The sequence below is a fragment of the Panthera tigris genome, chromosome E1, assembly GCF_018350195.1.
Source record: "Panthera tigris isolate Pti1 chromosome E1, P.tigris_Pti1_mat1.1, whole genome shotgun sequence".
NCBI lineage: Eukaryota > Metazoa > Chordata > Mammalia > Carnivora > Felidae > Panthera > Panthera tigris.
The window spans coordinates 6,842,355-6,864,953 of NC_056673.1; the positions used below are offsets into that span (position 1 = coordinate 6,842,355).

The 22,599-nt window shown below is 45.4% G+C and overlaps 1 protein-coding gene across 3 annotated transcripts in view; it reads left to right on the top strand.

The window, feature by feature from the left end:
* Positions 1–22,599, top strand: part of ARHGAP44 (Rho GTPase activating protein 44) — a 181,162-nt gene that overhangs the window by 91,307 nt on the left and 67,256 nt on the right. For all 3 annotated transcript variants that reach the window (XM_042965729.1, XM_042965730.1, XM_042965728.1), the window contains exons 2-4: positions 6,562–6,601; positions 7,259–7,363; positions 21,117–21,193. In XM_042965729.1, the coding sequence (XP_042821663.1) occupies positions 6,562–6,601; positions 7,259–7,363; positions 21,117–21,193 (222 nt within the window). The remainder of the gene's footprint in view (positions 1–6,561; positions 6,602–7,258; positions 7,364–21,116; positions 21,194–22,599) is intronic.

The following is a 22,599-nucleotide window of genomic DNA, read 5'->3' on the forward strand; positions in this document are numbered from 1 at the left end:
TTTTATTTATTTTTTGCCTCAAAGTCTATTTTGGCCAACATTATTATAATGTTAATTAGAAATAGCCTGGTATGTTTTTTTTCCCCTGTTTTTCTCTTTAATCTTCCTGATTGTTTATGTTTTAGATACATTTCTTAGTTTTTAAAAATCTAGCTCTATGCTAATTCTCTTTATTATTATTTATTTTTATGCTGAACATGTTTAGTGTTTAAATGGCGTGTTTAGGCCTTTTAAAAAAATGTTTATTTTTGAGAGAGAGACAAAGAGAGTGCCAACCTGGGAGGGACAGAGAGGAGGGTGGGGAGAGAGGGTGCATGCAGGCACAAGTGAGGGAGGGGCAGAGAGAGAGGACAGAAGATCCAAAGGGGGCTCCACGAAGACAGCAAAAAGCTGGATGTGGACTCTCAGGAACCCCAAGATCATGACCTGAGCCAAAGTCAGACACTCAACCAACTGAGCCACCTAGGCGCCCCCAGGAGCTGAGAATACTTAACTCCCCTCCCTCATTCACCTCATCCTCCCTCATTGACTTCTGCTGTTGTCTATTATCTCAATTTTCTTTTAAGAAATTATTTTTTTACTTTAAAAATTTGCACAAAGTAAACCTCACGTTTTCGTTACGGTTCTTTGAGTTTTAACACACATGGATTTGTGTGACCACCAGCACAAACAGGATACGGGGCAACCCATCACCTTAAAAAATTCCCATTGGAGGGGCACCTGCGTGGCTCTGTCGATTGGGCATCTGACTCTTGATTTCAGCTCAGGGCGTGATCCCAGGGTTGTGGGATCAAGTTCTGCGTCAGGCTCCATGCTGAGTGGAAGATTCTCTCTCCCTCCCTCCCCTGCTCGCACGCTGTAGGTTTTTGGCATTTTCTACATAGACAATAATGTCATCTGTAAATAGGGATATTTTAATTTGTTCCTTTCAGATCTCTTTGGTTTATGTTTACTTTTCTGGCCTTACTGCACTGACTCAGACGCGTAGCACTGTGTTGAATGAATGTCAAGTACAGACATACTGGCCTTGTTCTTGGTCTTCGGAAGTCAAGCATCTCATCTTTCACCACTAACTATAATGTTAACTGTAGGATATTGTTTTTGTTTTGTTTTGTTTTGTTTTACACATGTTATTTAAGTTGAGGACATTCCCTTCTATTGTTAGCTTTCTGAGAGTTTTCACCAAGAATGGGTTTTGAATTGAATTGCGTATGCTTTTTCTACATCTATTGATATGATCCGGTTTTTCTTCTTCAGTCTGTATTTGAGATGATGGATTACACTGATTTTCAAATCCTTGGAACAAACCCACCTTGGTCATGGTAAATAATTATTTTTATGTATTATTGAATTCTTTTGGTAATCTTTTGTTAAGGATTTGCACGTCTATATTCATGGGGAATATTAGTCTATAGTTATCTTACTTTTATTTATTTATTTATTTTTACTGTTTTTTGTCTAGCTTTGGTATCAAAAGAATATTCGCTTCATAAAATAAATTGGGAAGTATTCCCTCCTCTTCTATATTCTGTAAGACATCGTATAGAATTGGTGTCAATTCTTCTTTAAACATTTGGTAGAATTATTTTGTGAAGACTTCGCGGGGTGGGAGGTAGTTAATCGTAGAAGTTCAAATTCCTACTAGTTACAGACTATTAAGATTGTCTATTCCTATTGGGTATATTATAGTAACTTTTTTTTTTTGAATAATTAGTCCATCATATACAAGTTGTCAAATTTACATGTGTAAGGTTGTTCAAAGACATTTTGAAATTTAGTGTTCTGTAGTGATATTTCCTGTTTCACTCCTACTATTGGTGATTTGTCTTTTTCTTTCTTTTCAGTCATGCTACAGTGTATTTCAATTGTCCTTAGTTTTTTAAAGGACCCGATCTTTCTTTCATTGATTTTTCTCTATTATTATTTTTTTGTTTTAAATTCACTCATTTCTGCCCTTATCTTTATGATGTCCTTCCTTTGGATTTATTTTAACTCACTTTTTATAGGTGTTGCAGTAGGAACTTATATTTTAATTTGAGAATGTTTCTTTTTCTAATGTGTGGATTTTAGTGCTACCAGTTTCCCTCTTTAGCACTGCTTTGGCTGCATCCAACATTTTGATACATGGTATTTTCATTTTTATTCAGGTCAGTATTTTTTATTTCTTTTGAGGCTTTCTCTTTGGCCCATGGATTATTTAGAGGTGTTTCATTTAGTGTCCAAGTATTTGAACTTTCCAATATTTTCTTCTTATCTTTCTGTTACTGATTTCTACTTTGACATCTTCTGTGGTTGGATAATGCATTGTCTATGATTTCATTTATTTCAAGTTAATTGAGGTTTGTTTTATGACCCCAGATGTTGTATGTTGTATATGTCCCATGAGCCCTGGAAAAAGTATGTCTGCTGATGTTGAATGCAGTGTTCTACAAATGTCAGTTAAAATCTATTGGTTAATGGAGTTATTGTGTCCTTACTTATTCTTCCTAATTTTGTATATCTAGTTGGTCTATCAATAATTGAGAGAGGAAGTACTGATGTCTCCAGTTACGAATGTGGATTTGTCTATGTGTCCTTTTAGTTCTATAAGTTTCTGCTTTATGTATTTTGCAGTATTGTTGTTTAGTTCATACACACTTGGGACTGCTGTGTCTTCCTATTTGATTGATCTTTTATGAATATATGATTCTCCTTTCTGTCTCTAGTCATTTTCTCTGTCTTAGAAGCCTACTTCATATGTTAATATGGGTACTCCTGCTTGCTTTTGACTAATGTTTATGTAGTATATTTTTCTACAATTTTACTTTCAACCTACTTATATAATTATATTTGAAGTGAGATTCTCATTCGACTCAGGTCATGATTTCACCTTCCCAAGTTCGAGCCCCATGTGGGACTCTGCTGACAGCTCAGAGCCTGGAGCCTGCTTCAGATTCTGTGTCTTTCTCTCTACCCCTCCCCTACTTGCACTCTGTCTCTCAAAAATGAATAAACGTTAAAAAAGAAAATAGTCCTTTGAAGTGAGATTCTCTTAGACAACATTTTTAACCTACTCTGCCAATCTCTATTAACTGGTATATTTACACCATTTACATTTAACATAAGTATGGCTGGTTTAGGGCTTACGTCCACTATTTTTTATTTTAGGTTTGGTTTTTCTGTTTTTCATTGTTTTGTTTTGTCTTTCCTTCTGGGTTAGGTTACATTTTGATTTCTCTATAACATGTTTGAGTGTATCTTCTTATGTAGCTTTTTTAGCCGTGGCTCTGGTTATTACATATACGCAGCTTATCACAGCATACTAGTATCTTTATTTTACCAGTTTCAGTGAAATCTAGAACCTTTACTTCCCTTTATGTCCCTTTACCCTCTTCCAAATAAAGTATAATTGTATTAAATATTTCCTTTACATACATATAGAGCCATATACACAATGTTATAAATTTTTTGCTTCAACCATTAATAGAGGAAACTCAAGGGGAGAAAGAAGACTATCTTATTTACTATTTTTGACCACCAGGTTCTTTTTTCGTTCCTGATACTTGAAGGTTATTTCTTTTACCATTTCTTTTTCTTTGTTTAGAACTTCCCTTAGCAGTTGTTTAAGACGAGCCTGCTGATGACATGTTTTGTTAGTTTTCTTTTATCTGAGAACATCCTGATGTTTTCCATTGGATATAGGATTGTAGGTTAGCAGTTACTTTCTTTCAGTACTTGGAAAATGGTGTACCACATCCCTCTGTCCTCTGTAGTCTCTCATCAGAAATCTTCTGTAATTTGAGTTGTTTCCCCTCCATTAGTAAGGTATCATTTTTGTCTCACTGTTATCAAGTCTTTCTTTGTCTTTAGTTTTCAGAAATTTGACTATGAGTCTTGGTGAGGACTTCCTTGTGTTTATCCTGTTTGTATGTGCTCAGCTTCTTGAATATTACATCTTTTGCCAAATTGGGGCAGTTTTCAGCCATTATACCTTTGAGTATTTTTTCAGCCCCCTTCTTTTCCCTCTTCTGGGACTCTGATGACATCAACATTTAATCTTCCACTATAGTTCCACAGGTCCCTAATGCTTTGGTTTGGGTTGTTTGCTCTATCTTTGTTCTGTTGTTTAGACTGGGAAATTTCTCTTGTGCTTTCTTGCAGTTCACAGATTTTTCCTCTGCTTTCTCCATTCGACAGTTGAACCCATCCACCAGGAATTTTTTTTTTGGGGGGGGGGCGGTGATTTTTGAGAGAGACAGAGTACAGAGAGAGAGGGAGACACAGAATCGGAAGCAGGCTCCAGGCTCCGAGCTGTCAGCACAGAGCCCGACACGGGGCTCGAACCCACAAAACATGAGATCCTGACCTGAGCCAAAGTCAGACCCCCAAACGAGTGAGCCATCAAGGCACCCCCTCCCCACCTACCAGGATTTTTAACTTAGATTATTACAGTTTTCAACTTTAAAATTTTCATTTTCTTCTTTTTTATATCTTCTGTTCTGAGACTTTCTATTTTTTTTATTCATTTCAAGCACGTTCATAAATGCTTATCAAAGCATTTTCTTGGCGAATGCTTTAAAGTCTTTGTCAGATAATTCAAACGTCTCCGTCATCCTGCTCTTGGCATTCATTGATTGCCTTCATTCAACTTGGGATCTTTCTGGTTCTTGATAGGATAAGCAATTTTTTATTGATACTTGACTATTGTCTTATATGATGAGATTCTGGGCTTTATTTAAACTTTCTCTTTTAGCTGACTTCCTCTGATCTCATTCTAGCAAGGGAAGGGAGAATTCTGCTTTGTTACTGCCAGGTGGAGATAGAAGTCCTGGTTCCCCCCTTGGCCGTCACTGGTTCCCACACCCCCAAGAGGGTGATGCCCCTCGTTACTGCTGGGTGAGAGTGGGCATTCTGGCTCCCCATTAGGCCTTCACTGATACCGCCCTGGCTGGGAGTGGCTCATTATTGCTCCCCACTAGGCTTCCATTGTTGCCATCCAGAGGGTGGTTTTGTTACTGCTGGATGATGGTGAAAGTCTCGACTCCCCTGGGCCTCCCTTTACACCACGTTCCCGGAGGAGGAGACAGAGTCTTTGTCAACACAAGGTGAGGGTGGATGTGTGGACCGCTCATATGGCTTCCATTGTGATAGCTGAGAAGTGACAAATGTCCCAGCTCCATGCTCAAACGTCTCTGATGCTACACTGGCCAAGAGGAAGGGGAGGATTGGGTGCTTTGTTATAGCCAGGCAAGGGTGAAAGGCTAGGTGCCCTTCCCGGTGTTGGCTGGTGTGGACGGGGTAGGACAACGGTGTTTTCTTCTGTAGCATTTGGCTGGAGTGAGCAGTCGTTATCTATGAACATTTTCTATCTTGCTAGGCTGCCGCCTTCCGGATCCCTGGGCTACAGGGACCTGGCTTTTGTTGGACTTTTTATCTCTGCACTCACTGGTATTTCCGTTCACAGCTTCAAGCGTGGAATATGTGAGGCAGAAGTCCCATATTTCACACCATGCCGTTCGTTGGGTCTGGCGGTCACTGGCCAGTCTACCTTCTGTCCGCCTTGCAAAGTCTTGTGTTTTATACGGAAAGCCCCAAGGTTTTGCTTTTAGTTAGCGACGGGAAATAGGTGAAATGTGTTCCCTCCGTCTCCCCAGGAGTGGAAGTCCTGACACTAATATTTCAGTGTATCATTAGTTCTTCAGTATTTCATACATATGTTGCCATCTTTGACAATTCTGGTCGTTGAAGTTCTTCAGGCTCTCCATATATTGTGTTTTCTTCCTCTGTACCTTGAGTGTTGATCATCTGTTTTCATGGGAATTTGCAGTTTGTATGTGTGAGTGTGAGAGGGAGAGAGTGACCCCCAGAGAGACAAGATGACAGAGAACACGCCCACGGGAGAGAAATCATTGACCGAACCTTATCTCTGAGATTCTCTAGACAATAAATTAGGAATGCTTTGCACCATATAAGATTCGCATTCTCCCCTGATGTGATGCAGGGGTTGCTAAGAGGTTGGGGGCACTTCGGCCCGTGTCCAGGTTCTTTCTCCAGATGTGTTCATCTCGGGTTCAAGCTCCCCCACCCCCACTTTCTGGCAGGGGCGCCTAACGCTTGGTTGCCAGATCTGAATGGTGGCATTTGAGTTTATCACTAGGAATCCATGTTTTCTCCTTGTTGGCTGTTTATCGATCCCTGGTCAGATTTCTGTTACTTTTACTTGCTTGTTTGGGGGAGGCCATGGGGTACAAGTTGGGGAACATGCTTAATTCTGTTACTTTAAAAAAAAAAAAAAAAAAAAAGAATGTCTGTAACAACAGAAATGGTTTTGCTGTCCTTCATCCCGGGTTGAGACGGTAATAGACTCTTCAGAGGATCTTACTTGCCAGAGTATTTAAGGTTCCCAGTAAATGACAGTATGGTCTGTATTTTCTCTTGCTAGAAATGTCTGCTAATAATGTGTGTTCTTCTAGTCTCACCATGAGCAGAGGAAGTGGGGAATAAGTATGAGACTGTGTTCTTAATTTTTTTCTTTTTTTTTTTTTTTTTTTTCACTGATATATTTCTCAATTTTTTCTTTAGGGCAGAAAAGACTGAAGTTCTGAGTGAAGACCTTCTTCAGGTAAGGTTGTCACAGGCCCCTTAGCATATAGACATGAAATATATCTTCCCGTTAAAACTGAGTCGTTCCCAGTGCCCGTTTAAACCACTTACACTGCTCCTCATGCAGTCTGTTTAGACACAGCTTCTTTCCCTTTATGATATTACTTTATTTTTTTTTAATGTTTATTTAGGTGGGGTTTCTTTTTTAGGTTTTTGTTTTTTTTTTGTTTTTTTTTTTTTTTGAGAGAGAGACAGAGCGTGAGCGGAGGAGGGACAGAAAGAGAGGGAGACACAGAATCCAAAGCAGGCTCCAGGCTCTGAGCCATCAGCACAGAGCCCGATGCAGGACTCGAACTCATGACCTGAGCTGAAGTCGGAGGCTCAACCGACTGAGCCACCCAGTCACCCCTATATATTACTTTAAATACCGGTTTAGGTAAGACTTTTCGGGAGACCTGGCTGTCATTTCACTGCGGGGTCACAGAGTCTCCTGGTCTTTGATTGTCCCTCCCTCCCCCCAGCTCCGGTTCTCCAGCGTTGGGTGTTGAGTCCCCAGCAGTGCTTGTCTCTGCACAGACACAGGGTAGGCTCTTCTCCCTCGGTTGCCCAGATGGATGGCCCTGCTTCTCCTGACCTTGCCCTCACCTGGTAACCCCGCCCGCTGCTCTGTGTGCAGGTTGAGAAACGCCTGGAGCTGGTGAAGCAAGTCTCCCACAGCACGCACAAGAAGCTCACCGCATGTCTCCAGGGCCAGCAAGGGGCCGAGGCTGACAAGCGCTCTGTAAGTACCCCCCACGCCCTGACCGCACCACCCCGGCAGCTTAAACCTGGCCATCGGAGGACAGGGGTCCCGCTCCTGGGGCCGTGTTTGGTTACGCTGTGTTTCTTCGGCCATTTCTGTGTCTGAGGGTTGACGTGTCCTGTGTTTCTGCCGTGTGGCAGCCCCTTCCCACCCCTTCCTGCCCTTGAACCCTGCCCGAGGCATCCTTCCCCACCCTCAGCAGGCAAGACCCTGTCCCTCTGTCCCTCTCTTTGTTCTCCCCAGACGGGAGCAACCAGGGTGTGCTTGGGATTCCACGGTTAGGGAAGCTCTAAGCTGTCTTCTCTCTGCTTTGTCTCACTTACAGGCTCCCTGTGCCTCCAGAGTATTTAGGATCCCATGGAAAAAAATCCCCCCTAGGGCACCTGTAAAGACCATTGTGAAAATTATTTTCCCTATAATGAAAACTTCATTTTATTTGTTTATTTTTAAAGTGTATTTGTTTTGAGAGAGACAGAGACAGTGCGAGTGGGGAAGAGGCAGAAAGAGGAAGAAAGAGGGAATCCCAAGCAGGCCCCGTGCTGCCAGCACAGAGCCCGACGCGGGTTTCGAACTCCTGAAACCGTGAGATCATAACCTGAACCGAAACCAAGAGTTGGAGGCTTAACCGACTGAGCCACCCGGGCACCCCTTCCCTGGAAGGGAAGGCTACTGAAAGGTTAATAAAGGTTAATGAAACCTTGAAAGAGAGCCTGACAAATGAAGGTATCCTAATGTCTTTGTGTGTAAGCTGCGTTAGTAACAAGAGGCATTGCCTGTTGCGATCCTGTTGAACAGTCCTTGCTGGAACCAGTCGTCTCTGGCTTCCCTCCTGACCTCCTCCCCGCCCCCAACTCCACCAGAGGTTAGAACAAATTCTTAGCGGTTCCATTGGCTTTATTACAAGGACTCTGCCATCTAGGAGGTTTTAATCCTCCTTGAGTTTATAGGCAACATGCTTGGTGTCTTTCTGTCTCTGGCATGCAGTTACTGTTGACCTCTGCTTCTCAGTGGTCTTCCTGAGCCTCCCACCCCCAGCTTGAGCGGGCTCATGTTGAGTGACTGTCACGCGATGTGTCCGGATGCTTCATCCCGTCTCATGCTGCCATTCTAGAACCTTCCCTGTCAATCATTCCATCTTCTTCCCAGTGCTCGTGTCTTCTTTCTTAACATTCCCAGAAGGAATCACTTATGTGTGGTAGAAAGAAAATGTTCACAGGGCTTGGGAAATATCTGTGGAAGTAATTCTGTGTGTATCCAGTGTTTTAGCAAGGGGCACCCGAACCGTCTAAAGGGAGAGTCTGCAGGGGCGCCTAGGAGGCTCAGTCAGTTAAGTGTCCGACTTCGGCTGAGGTCATGATCTCAAGGTTCATGAGTTCGAGCCCCGCATCAGGCTCTGTGCGACAGCTCGGAGCCTGGAGCCCGCTTCACATTCTGTGTCTCCCTCTCTCTCTCTGCCCCTACCCCACTCAAGCTCAGGAGTAGCATCCAAATGTTACCACTAGGGGTTTGAAACTGGCCTTTGGTGTTGGTAGGTTGATTCTTGCTAGACCTTTTTTTTTTTTTTTTTCCTGGGATAAGATAAAATTGCCTAGACCTGTAGGGTTTTAATTGACTGAGGGTCTTTGCAAACTGTATCAGTTAGGAGGCATTTGGCTCCCCACATGTTCTAAAATATATTAATAGGAAATTTAAGATAGGGAGAGGCCACCAGGTTAGGGGATCATTGGTATTGAAAAGATAAGTTTGATGGGGGAGGGAGACACTATGTCATGGAGGGCCACACGGGGAAACACCAGGGTCAGACAGGACAGAGAGCGGCAAGTGCACGCAAGAGTTGATCGTGCTTTCCCTTGGAAGGAATAGTTGAGGCAGGATAAAGAGGCTTAGAGTTGGCCGGATTGAGTAACTTCGGCAGGCTCTGGGGCACGGGGCCGTCTCTAATGTCTGGTACCTGGCTCTGAGGTGGTTAGGGTAGGTGGATGGTGGATTGGACAGCGAGAGCCCCATAAACGAACGCATTGGGGTGCAAGCTGTGGGTTGGTTGGTTTTCATTCGAAAGGCACAGTCATGGGTGAATTGTTGACTGTCTCTGAGAACTGGCTAACCCGTGACTCCTGGGTGGCTCAGTCAGTTGAGCATCCAACTTTGTCTCATCTCACAGTTTGTGGGTTAGAGCCCCGTGTTGGTCTCACTGCTGTCTGCACAGAGCTCACGTCAGAACCTCTGACCCCCTCTCTCTGCCCCTTTCCTGCTTGCACTCATTCTCTGTCTCTCTCAAAAATAAATAAACTGAGGGTGGCTCAGTTGGTTGAGCATCCGATTTTAGCTCGGGTCATGATCTCATGGTTCATAGGTTCGAGCCCCCGCATTGGGCTCTATGCTGACAGCTCAGAGCCTGGAGCCTGCTTTGGATTCTGTGTCTCCCTCTCTCTCTGCCTCTTCCCTGCTTGTACTCTGCCTGCCTCTCCCTCCCTCTCCCTCTCCCTCTCCCTCTCCCTCTCCCTCTCCCTCTCCCTCTCCCTCTCCCTCTCCCTCTCCCTCTCCCTCTCTCTCTCTCTCAAAAATAAACATTTAAAAAAATGAAAATGGGGGCGCCTGGGTGGCTCAATCGATTAAGCGTCTGACTTGAAACTCAGGTCATGATCTTGCTGTTCATGAGTCCAAGCCCCTGTCGGGTTCTGTGCTGACAGCTCAGAGCCTGGAGCTTGCTTCAGATTCTGTGTCTCCCTTTCTCTCTGCCCCTCCCTCACTTGTGCTCTGTCTCTCTCTGTCTCTCTCTCTCAAGAAATAAACATTTAAAAAAAAAATCAGCTAACCCTGGCAGAGGTGGTCCCCCCAGGGTCATAAAGGCACCAGATGTCAAAGCCTCAGATTACAACAAATACAGGACATAGTTAACACACTGATTAATTGTGACTTTTGCATAAAGGATCTTACTTATCACTTAATGAGATGTCTGAGGTAGTGGGTCCCGAGGTATATTCATCAGCTTTGGGCCAGCATGTCTGCGATGTTCTTGTCCCTCCTAGTAGTTGTAACGTGGCTGCTGTGGCTCCAGGCATCACATCTTCATGTTAACCCCATCAGAGGCAGAACACGTGAGGGTGGCATAGAAGATGAACTATCTTTGCATGCTTGTTTCTGTTTTGTTTTTATCGGGGAAGAGAAAAGCCTTTCCCAGAATAATTTATTTTATGTTGCCCTAGCTGCAAGGGAGGCTAAGGAGGGGAATACGTGTTGGGGAGAAATGGTGTTGCCATGGTTGGCCATGATTTGCTAGCTGGGACACAGGTGATGGGGCTGCTGTTGGCGGGGGGGGGGGGGGGGGGGGGGGGAGGAGGGGGGGCACACAGTGGCTGTTGTCAGGCCCTGAGGATTACAGTGATCACTATACAAATTGGACACCCCTCTGGTCGACCTGGAGGAAGTCTGTGCTCAATACGGGGGTATTGCTCAAATACGTATAGGTCAGTGATTCCACAGCATAAATTTCAAGCATCTGATTTGGTCATTGATTTCTTGAGCTGATCAGTCTTCTCGTGTCCTCCTGGGACCGAATATATGATCTGGCAGGAAAGAAAGTCAAAGAGCTATTTTAAATATTGAACAGCCTCAGACCGGCCAGAAAAAAATGTCCAAGGCCGTGACTCAAATCCATTTTTCCAGTTTTTTTTCTGAAGTAACACATCCAGGGGTTTAATAGGAGCCATGGCACTTATTAATTGCCTCATACTGAAATATGTGCTCATTTCTCTGAGATTATTAGGTAAGGAGATATGTCAAGATCCAAGAAACAGGCAAAAAGAAAAAGGGATTAGGAGTGAGAACATTAACCATGTCTCCCTTTCTCTATGCCCCTCCCCTGCTCATGCTCTGTGTCTCTCAAAAAATAAAATAAAACATTAAAAAAAATTTTTTTTTTAAAGAGGGGGGTGCCTGGGTAGTTCAGTCAGTTGAGCGTCTGACTTTAGCTCAGGTCATGATCTTGTGTTCATGGGTTCGAGCCCCACGTCAGGCTCTGTGCTGACAGCTCAGAGCCTGGAGCCCACTTTGGATTCTATGTTTCCCTTTCTGTCTGCCCCTCCCCTGCTCACGCTCTGTCTCTCTCTGTCTCTCAAAAAATAAAACATTAAAAAAAATTTTAAGTGAGAAACTGAAAAAAAAAAAATAGAAGAGAATGGGGAAGATTGGCAGTGAAGAAAGTAATGAGCTAACACCAAACGAGGAAGGTAGGTGTTCAGAGAGGGAGATGTAAATACAGAGAACAGACTGATGGAGGCCAGAGGGTAGGCGGTAGGGGGATGGGTGAAAGGGGTGGAGGGGAGAGGGAGGTCCAGGCTTCCAGTTATGGGATGAATAAGTCACAGGGATGACAGCCTGGGGAATAGTCAGTGGTGTGGTGATATCATACAACGGTGACAGTCCGCACAGATAACGTGCGTGGGTATAGGGTTGTCGAATCACTACATTATGCATCTGAAACTAACGTATCATCGTCTGCCATCTATACTTCTGTAAAAAGAGAGGGAGAGAGGGTCAAGAGATGGTCCTCAGGGAATAAGGCCAGTGGAAATGAGAGGTGGAGTCCTAGAGTCTCAGGATGGGAAGGGACTTTATCCCGGAAGGTGTACAGCTTTTGATTGGAGCCCATGGCAGTTTGTTGCTACTCGTCACTTTTCTTTTTTTTTTAATGTTCATTTATTTTGGGAGAGCGGGGGAGGGGCAAACAGGAAATCCCAAGAAAGCTCCATGCTGTCAGCGCAGAGCCTGATGCAGGGCTTGATCCCACGACTGTGAGATCATGCTCTGAGCTGAAACAAAGAGTCGGACGCTTAACCGACTGCGCCGCCCAGGCACCCCCTTATTTGGCGCTTGTTTTTAAACAAGCTCGCTAGTTGTGGGTTTTTTTGTTTTTTGTTTGTTTTGTTGTGTTTTTTGAGAGAGAACGAGAGCAAGTAGGGGAAGGGCAGAGAGAGAAAGGGAGACACAGAATCCGAAGCAGGCTCCAGGCTCCGAGCTGTCGGCACAGAGCCTGACATGGGGCTCCAACTCACGAAACGCGAGATCATGACCTGAGCCAAAGTCGGACGCGCCCCCAAGCTCATTAGTTCTTAGCAGTTTAGTAGTTTCCAACCCTCCAGCCTTACTGTATACCTGAAAGCCGGGGCTGGCTGTCACATGGGAGCAGACAGAGGAGTGGAGTTTGGTTGGCACTGTCTCAGTGACCCGAGCAGCATTATTCAGTGGGTACTGAGCTAAACCAGATTCCTTATGTGGGATGGAGACTAGAGAAGATACGAATCAGGTTGCCATTTTGCTTCCTTTAGTCCAGGCCAATAGCTGGTTAATTCATTGGTTTCTGAGACCGTCAGTATAATGAACATGATTGGTTTTTCACCGTCCTTGTGCTTCTTCTGTAGGGCATTCCCATTCAACAAGCACACAGTTAGGAGGAGTCCTTCTCCACCTTAATCACTAAATACTTGGAAAGGGCCACGTCTGCCACGTGAAGCCACACTTAATGCCGCGTGCTGAGCAAACCCAGCAAGATCCCTGTTCTCTGGAGGCTCACAGTCTTGCAGGGAAGCAGCCATTCCGTGGAGTCAGTAATTAGGCGTCACTAGGAATTAAGTAGTAGAGGGTTTCTGTGAGGAAGTGGCCTTTAAGGACAGCAGAAGATAGTGGCACCAAAAGAGGTCAAGGTGCCTGTAGGACAGGGGATGACATGTGCAGAGTTTTCAGAGACAGCAAGGAGTCGGGGCATTTTCGAGAAACACGAGGGGGTCGTAGAGTATGGATGATGACAAGGGGAGAGGCAGGAAATGGGGCAGCGGGGACCCCATCTCACTGTGTAGGCATGGTAAGGATTTGGACTTGATCTCTAAGATTAGTGGGGAGCCAGTGCTTTAATCAGGAGCAGCATGGTCTGATTTATTGGCAGTTGTGTGAAAAATGGGGCAGTGGCTATGGTGGGGCATAGGGGGCAGGGGCCCCAGTTGTGTGGGGCAGGGGCTATGGGGGAAGTAAGAGAGACAAATAATGGCGGCGATCTTTGGGAGATACACCAGGATCAGGGAAGAGGGAGAGAAATTGGCAGATGTGGTAGATACACCGTGTAGAGCATCTGGGTCTTGAATGGACATGGGGGTTTGAAGAGTCAAGAGGGCTTTCGGGGTCTCTCTGGCTCGAGCGACTCTAGACTCCATAAGATTTGATGAGATCGCTTAAGGAGATAAATGGCCTTGAGTCAAGAGCCCCAGGACCTGCAACATTTTAAGCCCTCACTGGCGGAGGATCTAGCAAAGAAGGTGGAACAGTCAAGAATGGTACAGGAAAACCACCTCCGTGACTCCTAGACATTACCCTTTATTTTTCTCTTCCCACACCCAGACTTTCGGGAGGGCCCACTGTCTTCCTTCAGACAATTTCCACTTGCTTCAGCATTTGCTACCCTCGTCCATGCAGGCATCATCTCTGGCCTAAACATAGCTGTTCCCGACGGGTCCCCCACTCTCCTCTCCAAACCCATCCCCGTTATAATCCACTGTCTAAAACGGAGATCAGACAATGCCACTGTCCTGCTTCAGTCCCACCCAAAGATTCCCATTGTAGAATAACATTTGAGCTCCTCACCCTGACCCTTGGGCCCTAATGATAAGCCTTCCCCTGCATCTCTGAGCTCAGCTCTTGTTCCCGCCCGCTGTCATCATTGTCCCAACGGCACTGACCCGTCGCAGAACACGGGGGTGCCCGCAACTTTTTTATTTTTCAATTCTCAGCTCCTAATTAGGGTTCTCAGCACCTAATGTGTTCGTTCCCTTCCTCCCCCCATCACATCACCTCATTTTATTTCCTTCATCGTGTGTAATATGATTATCTGAAATCCTTAAGATCGTTCCCCTCCACGAATACATGAGTTCCACGGGAGCAGGGATCTTGCCCATCCATCACGACCACATTTTTAATGCCTAGAACAGGGCCCACCACAGGGTAGGCAATGCTAAAAATACATCTGTGTCATGAATGGATGGCCCAGGAGTATTTTAGGCACAGGACCTGCCTAATGTGTCAGCAAGCCAGTTTGAATCTTTCCTTTTCTCTCCAGAAGCAATTTAGCATCATGATCTTAAGCTCTGGAAGCTGACCACCTGAGCTTGAAGCCCAGGTCCACTGCTTCCTGATTATACCTGACCTTGGACAAGTCAGTTAGCTTTGTATATCTCTTGCCTTCTTCATTTGGTAAGAACAGTAACGAATTTCTACCCAATAACGTTGTTTGAGAGCTCAGTGAGGTAATACACAGGAATGCCTAGCACAGTGCTTAACGTTAGTAAATATTCAAGAGGTGTAACCCACTGCCATTATTGGGGCCCCACCGTTCAGCTGAAATGACCATTGACAACTACTGAGCCCTGAGCAGCCCATCTGGGCTGTATCTTTTGGGGAGTGAACTCGGGAGTTGCCTGGGCTTGGAATCAGCAGTTTTCAGGACTAGAGGGTACAGGTGTGTATGTTGGGGAAACAGAGTGGATATTAGGATTAGACTTTTTGTCTCTTAGTCATTCTACAAAGTGTGTTGATTGTTCCTGAGATAATTTTAGAGGGAACAGTCATCTCAGAAAAGTCGATTTGATGACTTCCAGACCCTGGAACATTGTGGCTTCCCTAACCTTAATTCTTAAGGTTCTGTCAGTCCTCTAGAATTGGGGGGAAGTTTATTTTAGTTTTTTGTAATGTTTATTTATTTTTTGAAAGAGAGAGATGGAACGAGAGTAGGGGAGATGCCGAGAGAGAGGGAGACACAGAATCCGAAGCAGGCTCCAGGCTCTGAGCTGTCTGCACAGAGCCCGACAAGGGGCTCAAACCCACGAACCATGAGATCATGACCTGAGCTGAAGTCGGACACTCAACCGACTAAGCCAGCCAGGTTCCCCAGTAGAGGACTTGTTTAAATAAATGTTGTCGTCTTCGTTCAGTGATCTATGTATCCGTTAGAAACAGAAAGAAAGAATGGGCCAGCTGTGTGTGTCACCATGGGAAATGGAGCCCACGGTATCTCCACACCAAGCAGAGAGCAAGGCGTAGAGTCGTGTAAGTTGTATGCCAACATTTGTGGGGGGAAATAGATCCACTAAGAACAGACACACTGAGTATAATGGATCCACTTAGAATCTTTGCGGAAGGGTACACAAAAGGCTGGTCCCTGTCACTGGCTCTCTGGTGGCAAGAGTCACAGATGCAAGGGACACTGGTTGCTGTAACCCTTCTGGTGACTTCATGCGCCATGCCCATGTATTTCCTGTTCAAAAAGTAATTCGTTAGGGTGTTGGCTCGCAAACTGGCCCTTGTATACAGAGGGCGAGCAGAGACCAAAGGAAGAGGCAGACAGACCGCTCCAGGTTAAGTAGGTGGCAGGTTTAATAAGGAAGCTTATTTACGTGGTTTGTCTTTGGTGGTCATAAGGCCAATAGATCCCCCCTCCCCCTCTCCAAATCTTAAAAGTTCATAAAGAGACCTCAACTAGGGTTTGGTCACATAGACTGTCCGGATGGTCTCAACAGCACCTTACTTTACTCTCCCAGGGCTGTGTCCTTAAGGCAGCTTGCTGGTTGAGCGAGGCAGGTGGATAGAATGTTCCAAGGACAGGGGAGTGGGCGAGGAACCTCCGATTGCCTGGGTCCAGTGCATGGGTCAGTCAGCAGTCACATCCTCTCGGTGACCTCCTCCAATAGCTAGCTAGCTAGCTAGATACGACCAAGGACAAGAGAGAGAGAAGAAGGTCATTCTCCCCGTTAAAAATCTTAAGAATGAAAGAGCCATTGAAACAGGAGTCCCTGTCACTGTGTGATACTTTGTCACTGACTACTACCCTCTCTGCCACCTGAACGCATCTCAGAGTCATTAGCGAGCGTGGTAAGTGACTAGGAATGGCTGGAAACTTATGTTGCTTCCCTCGCACAAGAGCAGGACCCAAAGTCCTACACTTCAGGCTGGTTTTTCTAGTCTGCATTTTTCAGATGTTTGGCTGTCCCCACCATCCTTCCCCGAGACTGGTTAGCTTCATGATCATCAGTGGCTGTTTTTATTATGTTGGTCTTGACCCTTGTGCCTCTGGCCACCCACAGGCACAGTTTCTTGCTCACTTAGACCCTCTGATGGGACTAATTGAACTAATCTTTGTCCATAGTTAGAAAAACTTGAGTCATCAGCCAGTAGGTATGTTTCTTCAACAGATGTCAACCTCCTGGCTATTGAAAGTCCTCTATAGTCTGATACAGGCACCGTCTCTCTTAGCTTTCTTCCTTGTCACATTTCAAAGAAGGATTCTGAACAGCTGAGGTCCTGCCCTAAAGCCGGGGGACTTGAGGTGCTCAACACAAACCAGAAGAGATCGATACTATGATTGTTCTGTCTGCATTCAAGACAGAGCATCTCCGCTGGTTGATTATTGGGATATTTTAGGACGTTACGTATTGAAGACCTTTCTCTTTAAACCAGGTTTCTCAGCCTCAGCACTCTTGATGTTCTGGGCCAAGTAATTCTTTATTTCGACGGAGGGGCGGGGGTGCTGTCCTGTGCGTGGTAGGATATTGAGCAGAATCCCTGGCCTCTATCCATTAGATGCCAGAAGTGTCCGCCATGTTTTGATAAGTGAGAGTATCTTTGTGCATTGCCAAACCCCCCATGAGAACAGAGGGCAGAATCACTCCTGATTAAAAACAAAACCAGGGGCTACTGGGTGGCTCAGTTGGTTGAGCGTCCAACTTCGGCTCAGGTCATGATCTCAGGGTCGTGGGTTCGAGCCCTGCATCACGCTCTGTGCTGATGGCTCAGAGCCTGGAGCCTGCTTCAGATTCATGTCTCTCTCTCTCTCTGTCTCTCTGTCTCTCTCTGCTGCTTCCTCGCTCATGCTCTGTCTCTCTCAATCTCTCAAGAATAAATGAACGTTAAAAAAAAAAAAAAAAAGAACAAGACCATGATTCATGGTGCCTCTGTGAGCATATATTAGACCTGCTTCACTCTTTTCTTCTCTAACTACCTTAGACACTTTTTTAAAATGTGCTTTAAATAACTTTTATAAAAGGTGATGTTGGTGGGGGGGGGGGGTGTGGGGGGGCACCCAGGTGGCTCTGTTGGTTAAGCATCCGACTTCGGCTCAGGTCAGGATCTCACAGTCTGTGAGTTCGAGCCCGCATCGGGCTCTGTGCTGACAGCTCGGAGCCTGGAGCCTGCTTTAGAATCTGTGACTTTCTCTCTGCTCCTCCCCCACTCACGCTCTGTCTCTGTCTCTCAAAAAATAAACAGATGTTAAACACAATTTAAAAAAAAAAAAGGTGATGTGGAAATACATTTCCTCATAACGTATTGTTTGCTGCACCTTTTCTTAAGTCTCCTGAAATTTCTACACCACAGCCTTGTAGGACAACTAGAAGGTGATGTTTAAGTTTGGATGTGTTAATACTGAGTTGCCTAGTCTAGTTTTTACCAAGAAGAGTGTCCCATTTTATTTGAAGTGACGAGTAATGATTTTGTCCCCTGTGTGGAAGGCGTCTGACCCCACTGGAATGGATGCGTCTAAGCGCAGGGAGAGGGATACATGTTAGACCCAAGGAAGGCCTTATCCACACAGGTGTCTTGGGATCTCTCTCCCTGGATTTACCTCAGGACCCACATGAACTTCCAGATCACTCTTGGGGGTTGACCTGCCTCCCCGTGTCTTCCCTGAGGACACATTAGAGTATGCAGATTTCCTGGGGGTGTTCAGATCCCTAAATTCAAGTGGATGGAGCCCTAAAAACTTGTTTTCCTGCTTGATCCCACTTACAAGCCATTTGGATTTGTCTGTCTCAGGATTGAGTTAGTTTAGTTCAGTTTAATTATTTTTTAACTTATGTTTTTAGAGAGAAAGCAGGGGAGAGAAAGAGAATGTTAAGGAGGCTTTGTGTTCAGGGCAGAGCCCAACTTAGGGCTCGACCCCACGACCCCGGAATCATGACCTGAGCCAAAATCAAGAGTTAGGTGCACGGGGCGCCTGGGTGGCTCAGTCAGTTAAGTGTCCGACTTCGGCTTGGGTCATGATCTCATGGTTCGTGGGTTCGAGCCCCACATTGGGCTCTGTGCTGACAGCTCAGAGCCCGGAGCCTGTTTCAGATTCTGTGTCTCCCTCTCTCTATGCCCCTCCCCAACTCATGTTCTGTCTCCCTCTGTCTCAAAAATAAATAAACATTAAAAAAAAAAATTAAAAAAAGAGGTGCTCAGCTGACTGAGCCACCCAGGAGCCCCATGGATTGAGTCATTTTAATCCGATCACACTCTTAAAACCTCTGAGGGTCATCAGACGCCCTCAGAATGAGACCTCGGTGCCTGCCTCTGGAGGAGAAGGCCCTCTACGATCTGGCCTCTGCCTTAATGCTCTACCCACTCCTTGTCACTCACTCACTGTGCCCCAGCTGCGCTGGCCTCGGTGGGGACCTTAGGGCAGCCATATTGGTCCCAACTCAGGGCCTTTGCACATGCAGTTCCCTCTACCTGGACTATTCTTTCTCATGCTGCTGGTTATTTATTTGCTTATTTATTTTGGAAAGGGGTGGGGGAGGTAGAGGAAGGGTAGAGGAAGGGAAGGTAGAATCTCAAGCAGGCTGCATGCTCAGTATGGAGCCCGAGGCGGGGCTCGATCTCACGACCCTGGGATCGTGACCTGAGCTGAAGTCAAGAGTCAGCTGCTCAACCGACTGAGCCCCCTGCCTGCCCACCCCCCCCCCCAGGTACCACTGTGTTGGCAGTTCCCAGCTTGTTGTTGTCTGTGTGTGTGTTGGATGGTTCAGGCTCAGCAAGGAGAGAGCTGGTCACTTACTAGTAAGGAAGGAATGGGTCGTGCTACCCTACTGTGGATTTGCCAAAGTTGGATATTTCATTTAAATAGACTCGTATGATACGTGCCCCGCGTCTGGCTCATTTCACTTAGCATAATGTTTTCGAGGTTCCCCCTCAGCTTATGTCAGCGCTTCGTTCCTTTTTATGGCTGAATAATATTCCCTTGTCTGATTATACCGCTTTTTATCGATCCCTGCGTCAGGTGGTGGACGATCAAGCCGTTTGCGCCTTTCGGCTGTTGCGAATCGAGCTGCCGTTCTCATGCGCGCACATGTGGTGTGTTTCTTTTGACCATCTGCTTTCAATTACTCTGAGTGGAATTGAGTAGAATCGCCAGGCTGTATGGTAATTTTGTGTCGTTTATTGAACTGTTGCCACGCTCCGCGGAAGCGCTGCCCCATTTTGCATTTCCACCAGCCCTGCTCGATGAAGCTCAGCGTTTCTCTACCTGTTCACCAAGGCTCCCCATGGTCACCGATACTTTCTTTCTGGTTGTTATTATTGCCCTTGCCATGCTAGTGGCTATGAAGTAGTATCTCTTTGCGGCTCTGATGTGGATTTCCTTCATAACTGATGACGTCAAGCGTCTTTCATATGTTCAGAGGCATTTTCTGTCTTCTTTGGAGGGTGCCTTTGTTTTTATGGTTACTTTCTTCGCATTGTCACTGTATGTGAACACTTTTCTCTCTCTCTCCCCCTCCCTCCCTCCCTCCCCCTCTCTCTCTCTCTCTCTCTCTCTCTTGACCATAAGCTGCCTCGTTTATAAAATGGAGCTGTGGTACTTCTCCCAGGAGAGACTGACCTTTGGAACTTAAAGCATTGTTCAGGTCATTGTTAACATAAGTTTCAAATCTTGTCTTTTTTTTTTCTTGCTGTTATTCCACTTTATTTTCATTTTTTAGAGAAAGCGAGCAGGGGAGGGGCAGAGAGAGAGAATCCCAAGCAGGCTCCAGGCTCAACGTTCAGCCCAATGCAGGGCTCTAACTCACAACCATGACGTGACATGAGCCGAAATCAAGACTTGGATGACTAACCTACTGAGCCACCCAGGCGCCCCTATCTCATTGTATTTTAAAATGCAGTCTGGGGGCGTCTGGGTGGCTCAGTCGGCTAAGCGTCCGACCTCAGCTCAGGTCACGATCACTCAGTCCGTGAGTTTGAGCCCCGCGTCGGGCTCTGTGCTGAACGCTCAGAGCCTGGAGCCTGTTTTGGATTCTGTGTCTCCCTCTTTCTCTGACCCTCCCCCGTTCATGCTCTGTCTCTCTCTGTCTCAAAAATAAATAAACGTTAAAAAAAAATTTTTTTTTTAAATAAAAATAAAAAATAAAATGCAGTCTGTAAACTGTAGGCTTATTTTCCAAATTGGCACATTTTTTTTTAAATCTCTTTAAAAAAATTTTTTTTTAATGCTTATTCATTTTTGAGAGAGAGAGAGAAAGAGAGAGACAGATCATGAGCAGGGGAGGGTCAGAGAGAGAGGGAAACACAGAATCCAAAGCAGGCTCCAGGCTCTGAGCCGTCAGCACAGAGCCCGACGCGGGGCTTGAACTCACAAACTGTGAGATCGTGACCTGAGCCAGAGTCAGACGCTCAACCGACCGAGCTATCCAGGCGCCCCCTAAATTGGCACCTTTATTTCAGTTTTGATTTTCTGAGTTTTGACCTGTCCGCGTCTAATCCGTCCTTGTATGCTATGAGTGTTTAGGTTTTAAACATATTTTAAGGTCGGTTTGTATCTTAACTAACACAGTATTGAGGCAGGAATTTGACTTTCTGCTGTTTTAGAGTAGGCAGGTGACTGTTGGAGTGGTTTTCATTACAACGTCGTCGTCGTCGTTGTTGTTGTTCTCCTTTTCAGAAAAAGTTGCCTTTGACAACACTGGCTCAGTGTTTGATGGAGGGGTCAGCTATCCTGGGAGATGACACGCTTCTCGGGTAAGTGACACCATGTGTGGGTTTGTACCAAATCTGCGTAAGTCCCCATCCCTGAAAAGGGCACCAGAACTTCTCAGGGATGCACTGAGGACACCTGAAAGTCTGGCTGGGGCTTGGGTGCGAAGAAGAAAGGGTTTGCCAGTGAGAAAAATGCAAAAAGCCCAGGGATCGAAGTCATCTTTTCTGTGCAGTGAGGCAACTTCCCTGGGGGAGAAAATTAGCATACTAAACACACTACACTGTGGAAGGACAGTTGAAACCCCCAGGGCTCCAGCGGAAGCAAATGGGAAAGCTCTCCATGTCAGATGTCAAAAATTACAGAATTCCGAGAACCGCCCTGACTGATTTGGAGCTCACAATGAAAACAAACTAAAAATAGAATCGTCGTGAGGGAGAAGCAGCAGGCACCGTCAGCAGGAGAATCGGGTCCCTACGAACTAAAAAATGGTAGGATAATAGGAGGGAAAATAGGAAATCATAATGTCGATATGAAGCAACTGTTCTTAACATGAAGCTGAAAAATTACAGACAGTGCAGGCTTTAGCAGCACGTACCCCCAAATCAGAACGGTAGACGTTAGCACGGCCCCCAGAAATGGGTAACACACAGGTGGGTGAAACATTCCCTATTTTTAAGGAAAAGTGTTTTTGGAACTATGTACGGTGACAAATGTTAACTAGACTTCTCATGCTCTTTTCACGATATATACAGATATGGAATCATTGTGTCGTGCACCTAGAGCTAATATACCGTTATACGTCGATTATATTATGTATGTCAATTAACATGTAAAGACAAAATAGTCCTTAACAAAAGAATCAAGTGATATGGAAAAAAAAAAAAAAAGGGAGAGAGAGAATAGAATCAAAGAAAAAGCAAATAGGACTTTGAAAAATTTAAATCGTACTTAATATGATTTAAAAACGTGAGGCAAGCTATTGGCGAGGATGCGGGGGGGGGGGGGGGGGGGGGGGGGGTGGGGAAAGAAGCCTCGTGCGCTGTGGGTGGAAATGCAAACAGGTGGAGCCACTTTGGAAAAGAGGATGGAGGTTCCTCCAAAAATTAGAAATAGAGCTACTCTACGGCCCAGTAGTCGTGCTATTGGGTATTTACCCAAAGAAAACAAAAACCCGAATTCACAAGCGTATATGCACTCCTGTGTTTGTTGCAGCATTATGTACTATAGCAAGGATTCGGAAGCAGCCCAAGTGGTGTGTGTGTGTGTGTGTGTGTGTGTGTGTGTGTGTGTGTGTGTGTGTATTTACATGTGATGGAATATTACTAAGCCGTAAAAAAAGAGTAAGATGTTGCCGCTTGTGATCATGGATGGACCTAGAGGGTTTTATGCTAAGTGAAATAAATCAGACAGACCGAGAAAGACAAATACTATATGATTTCATTTACAT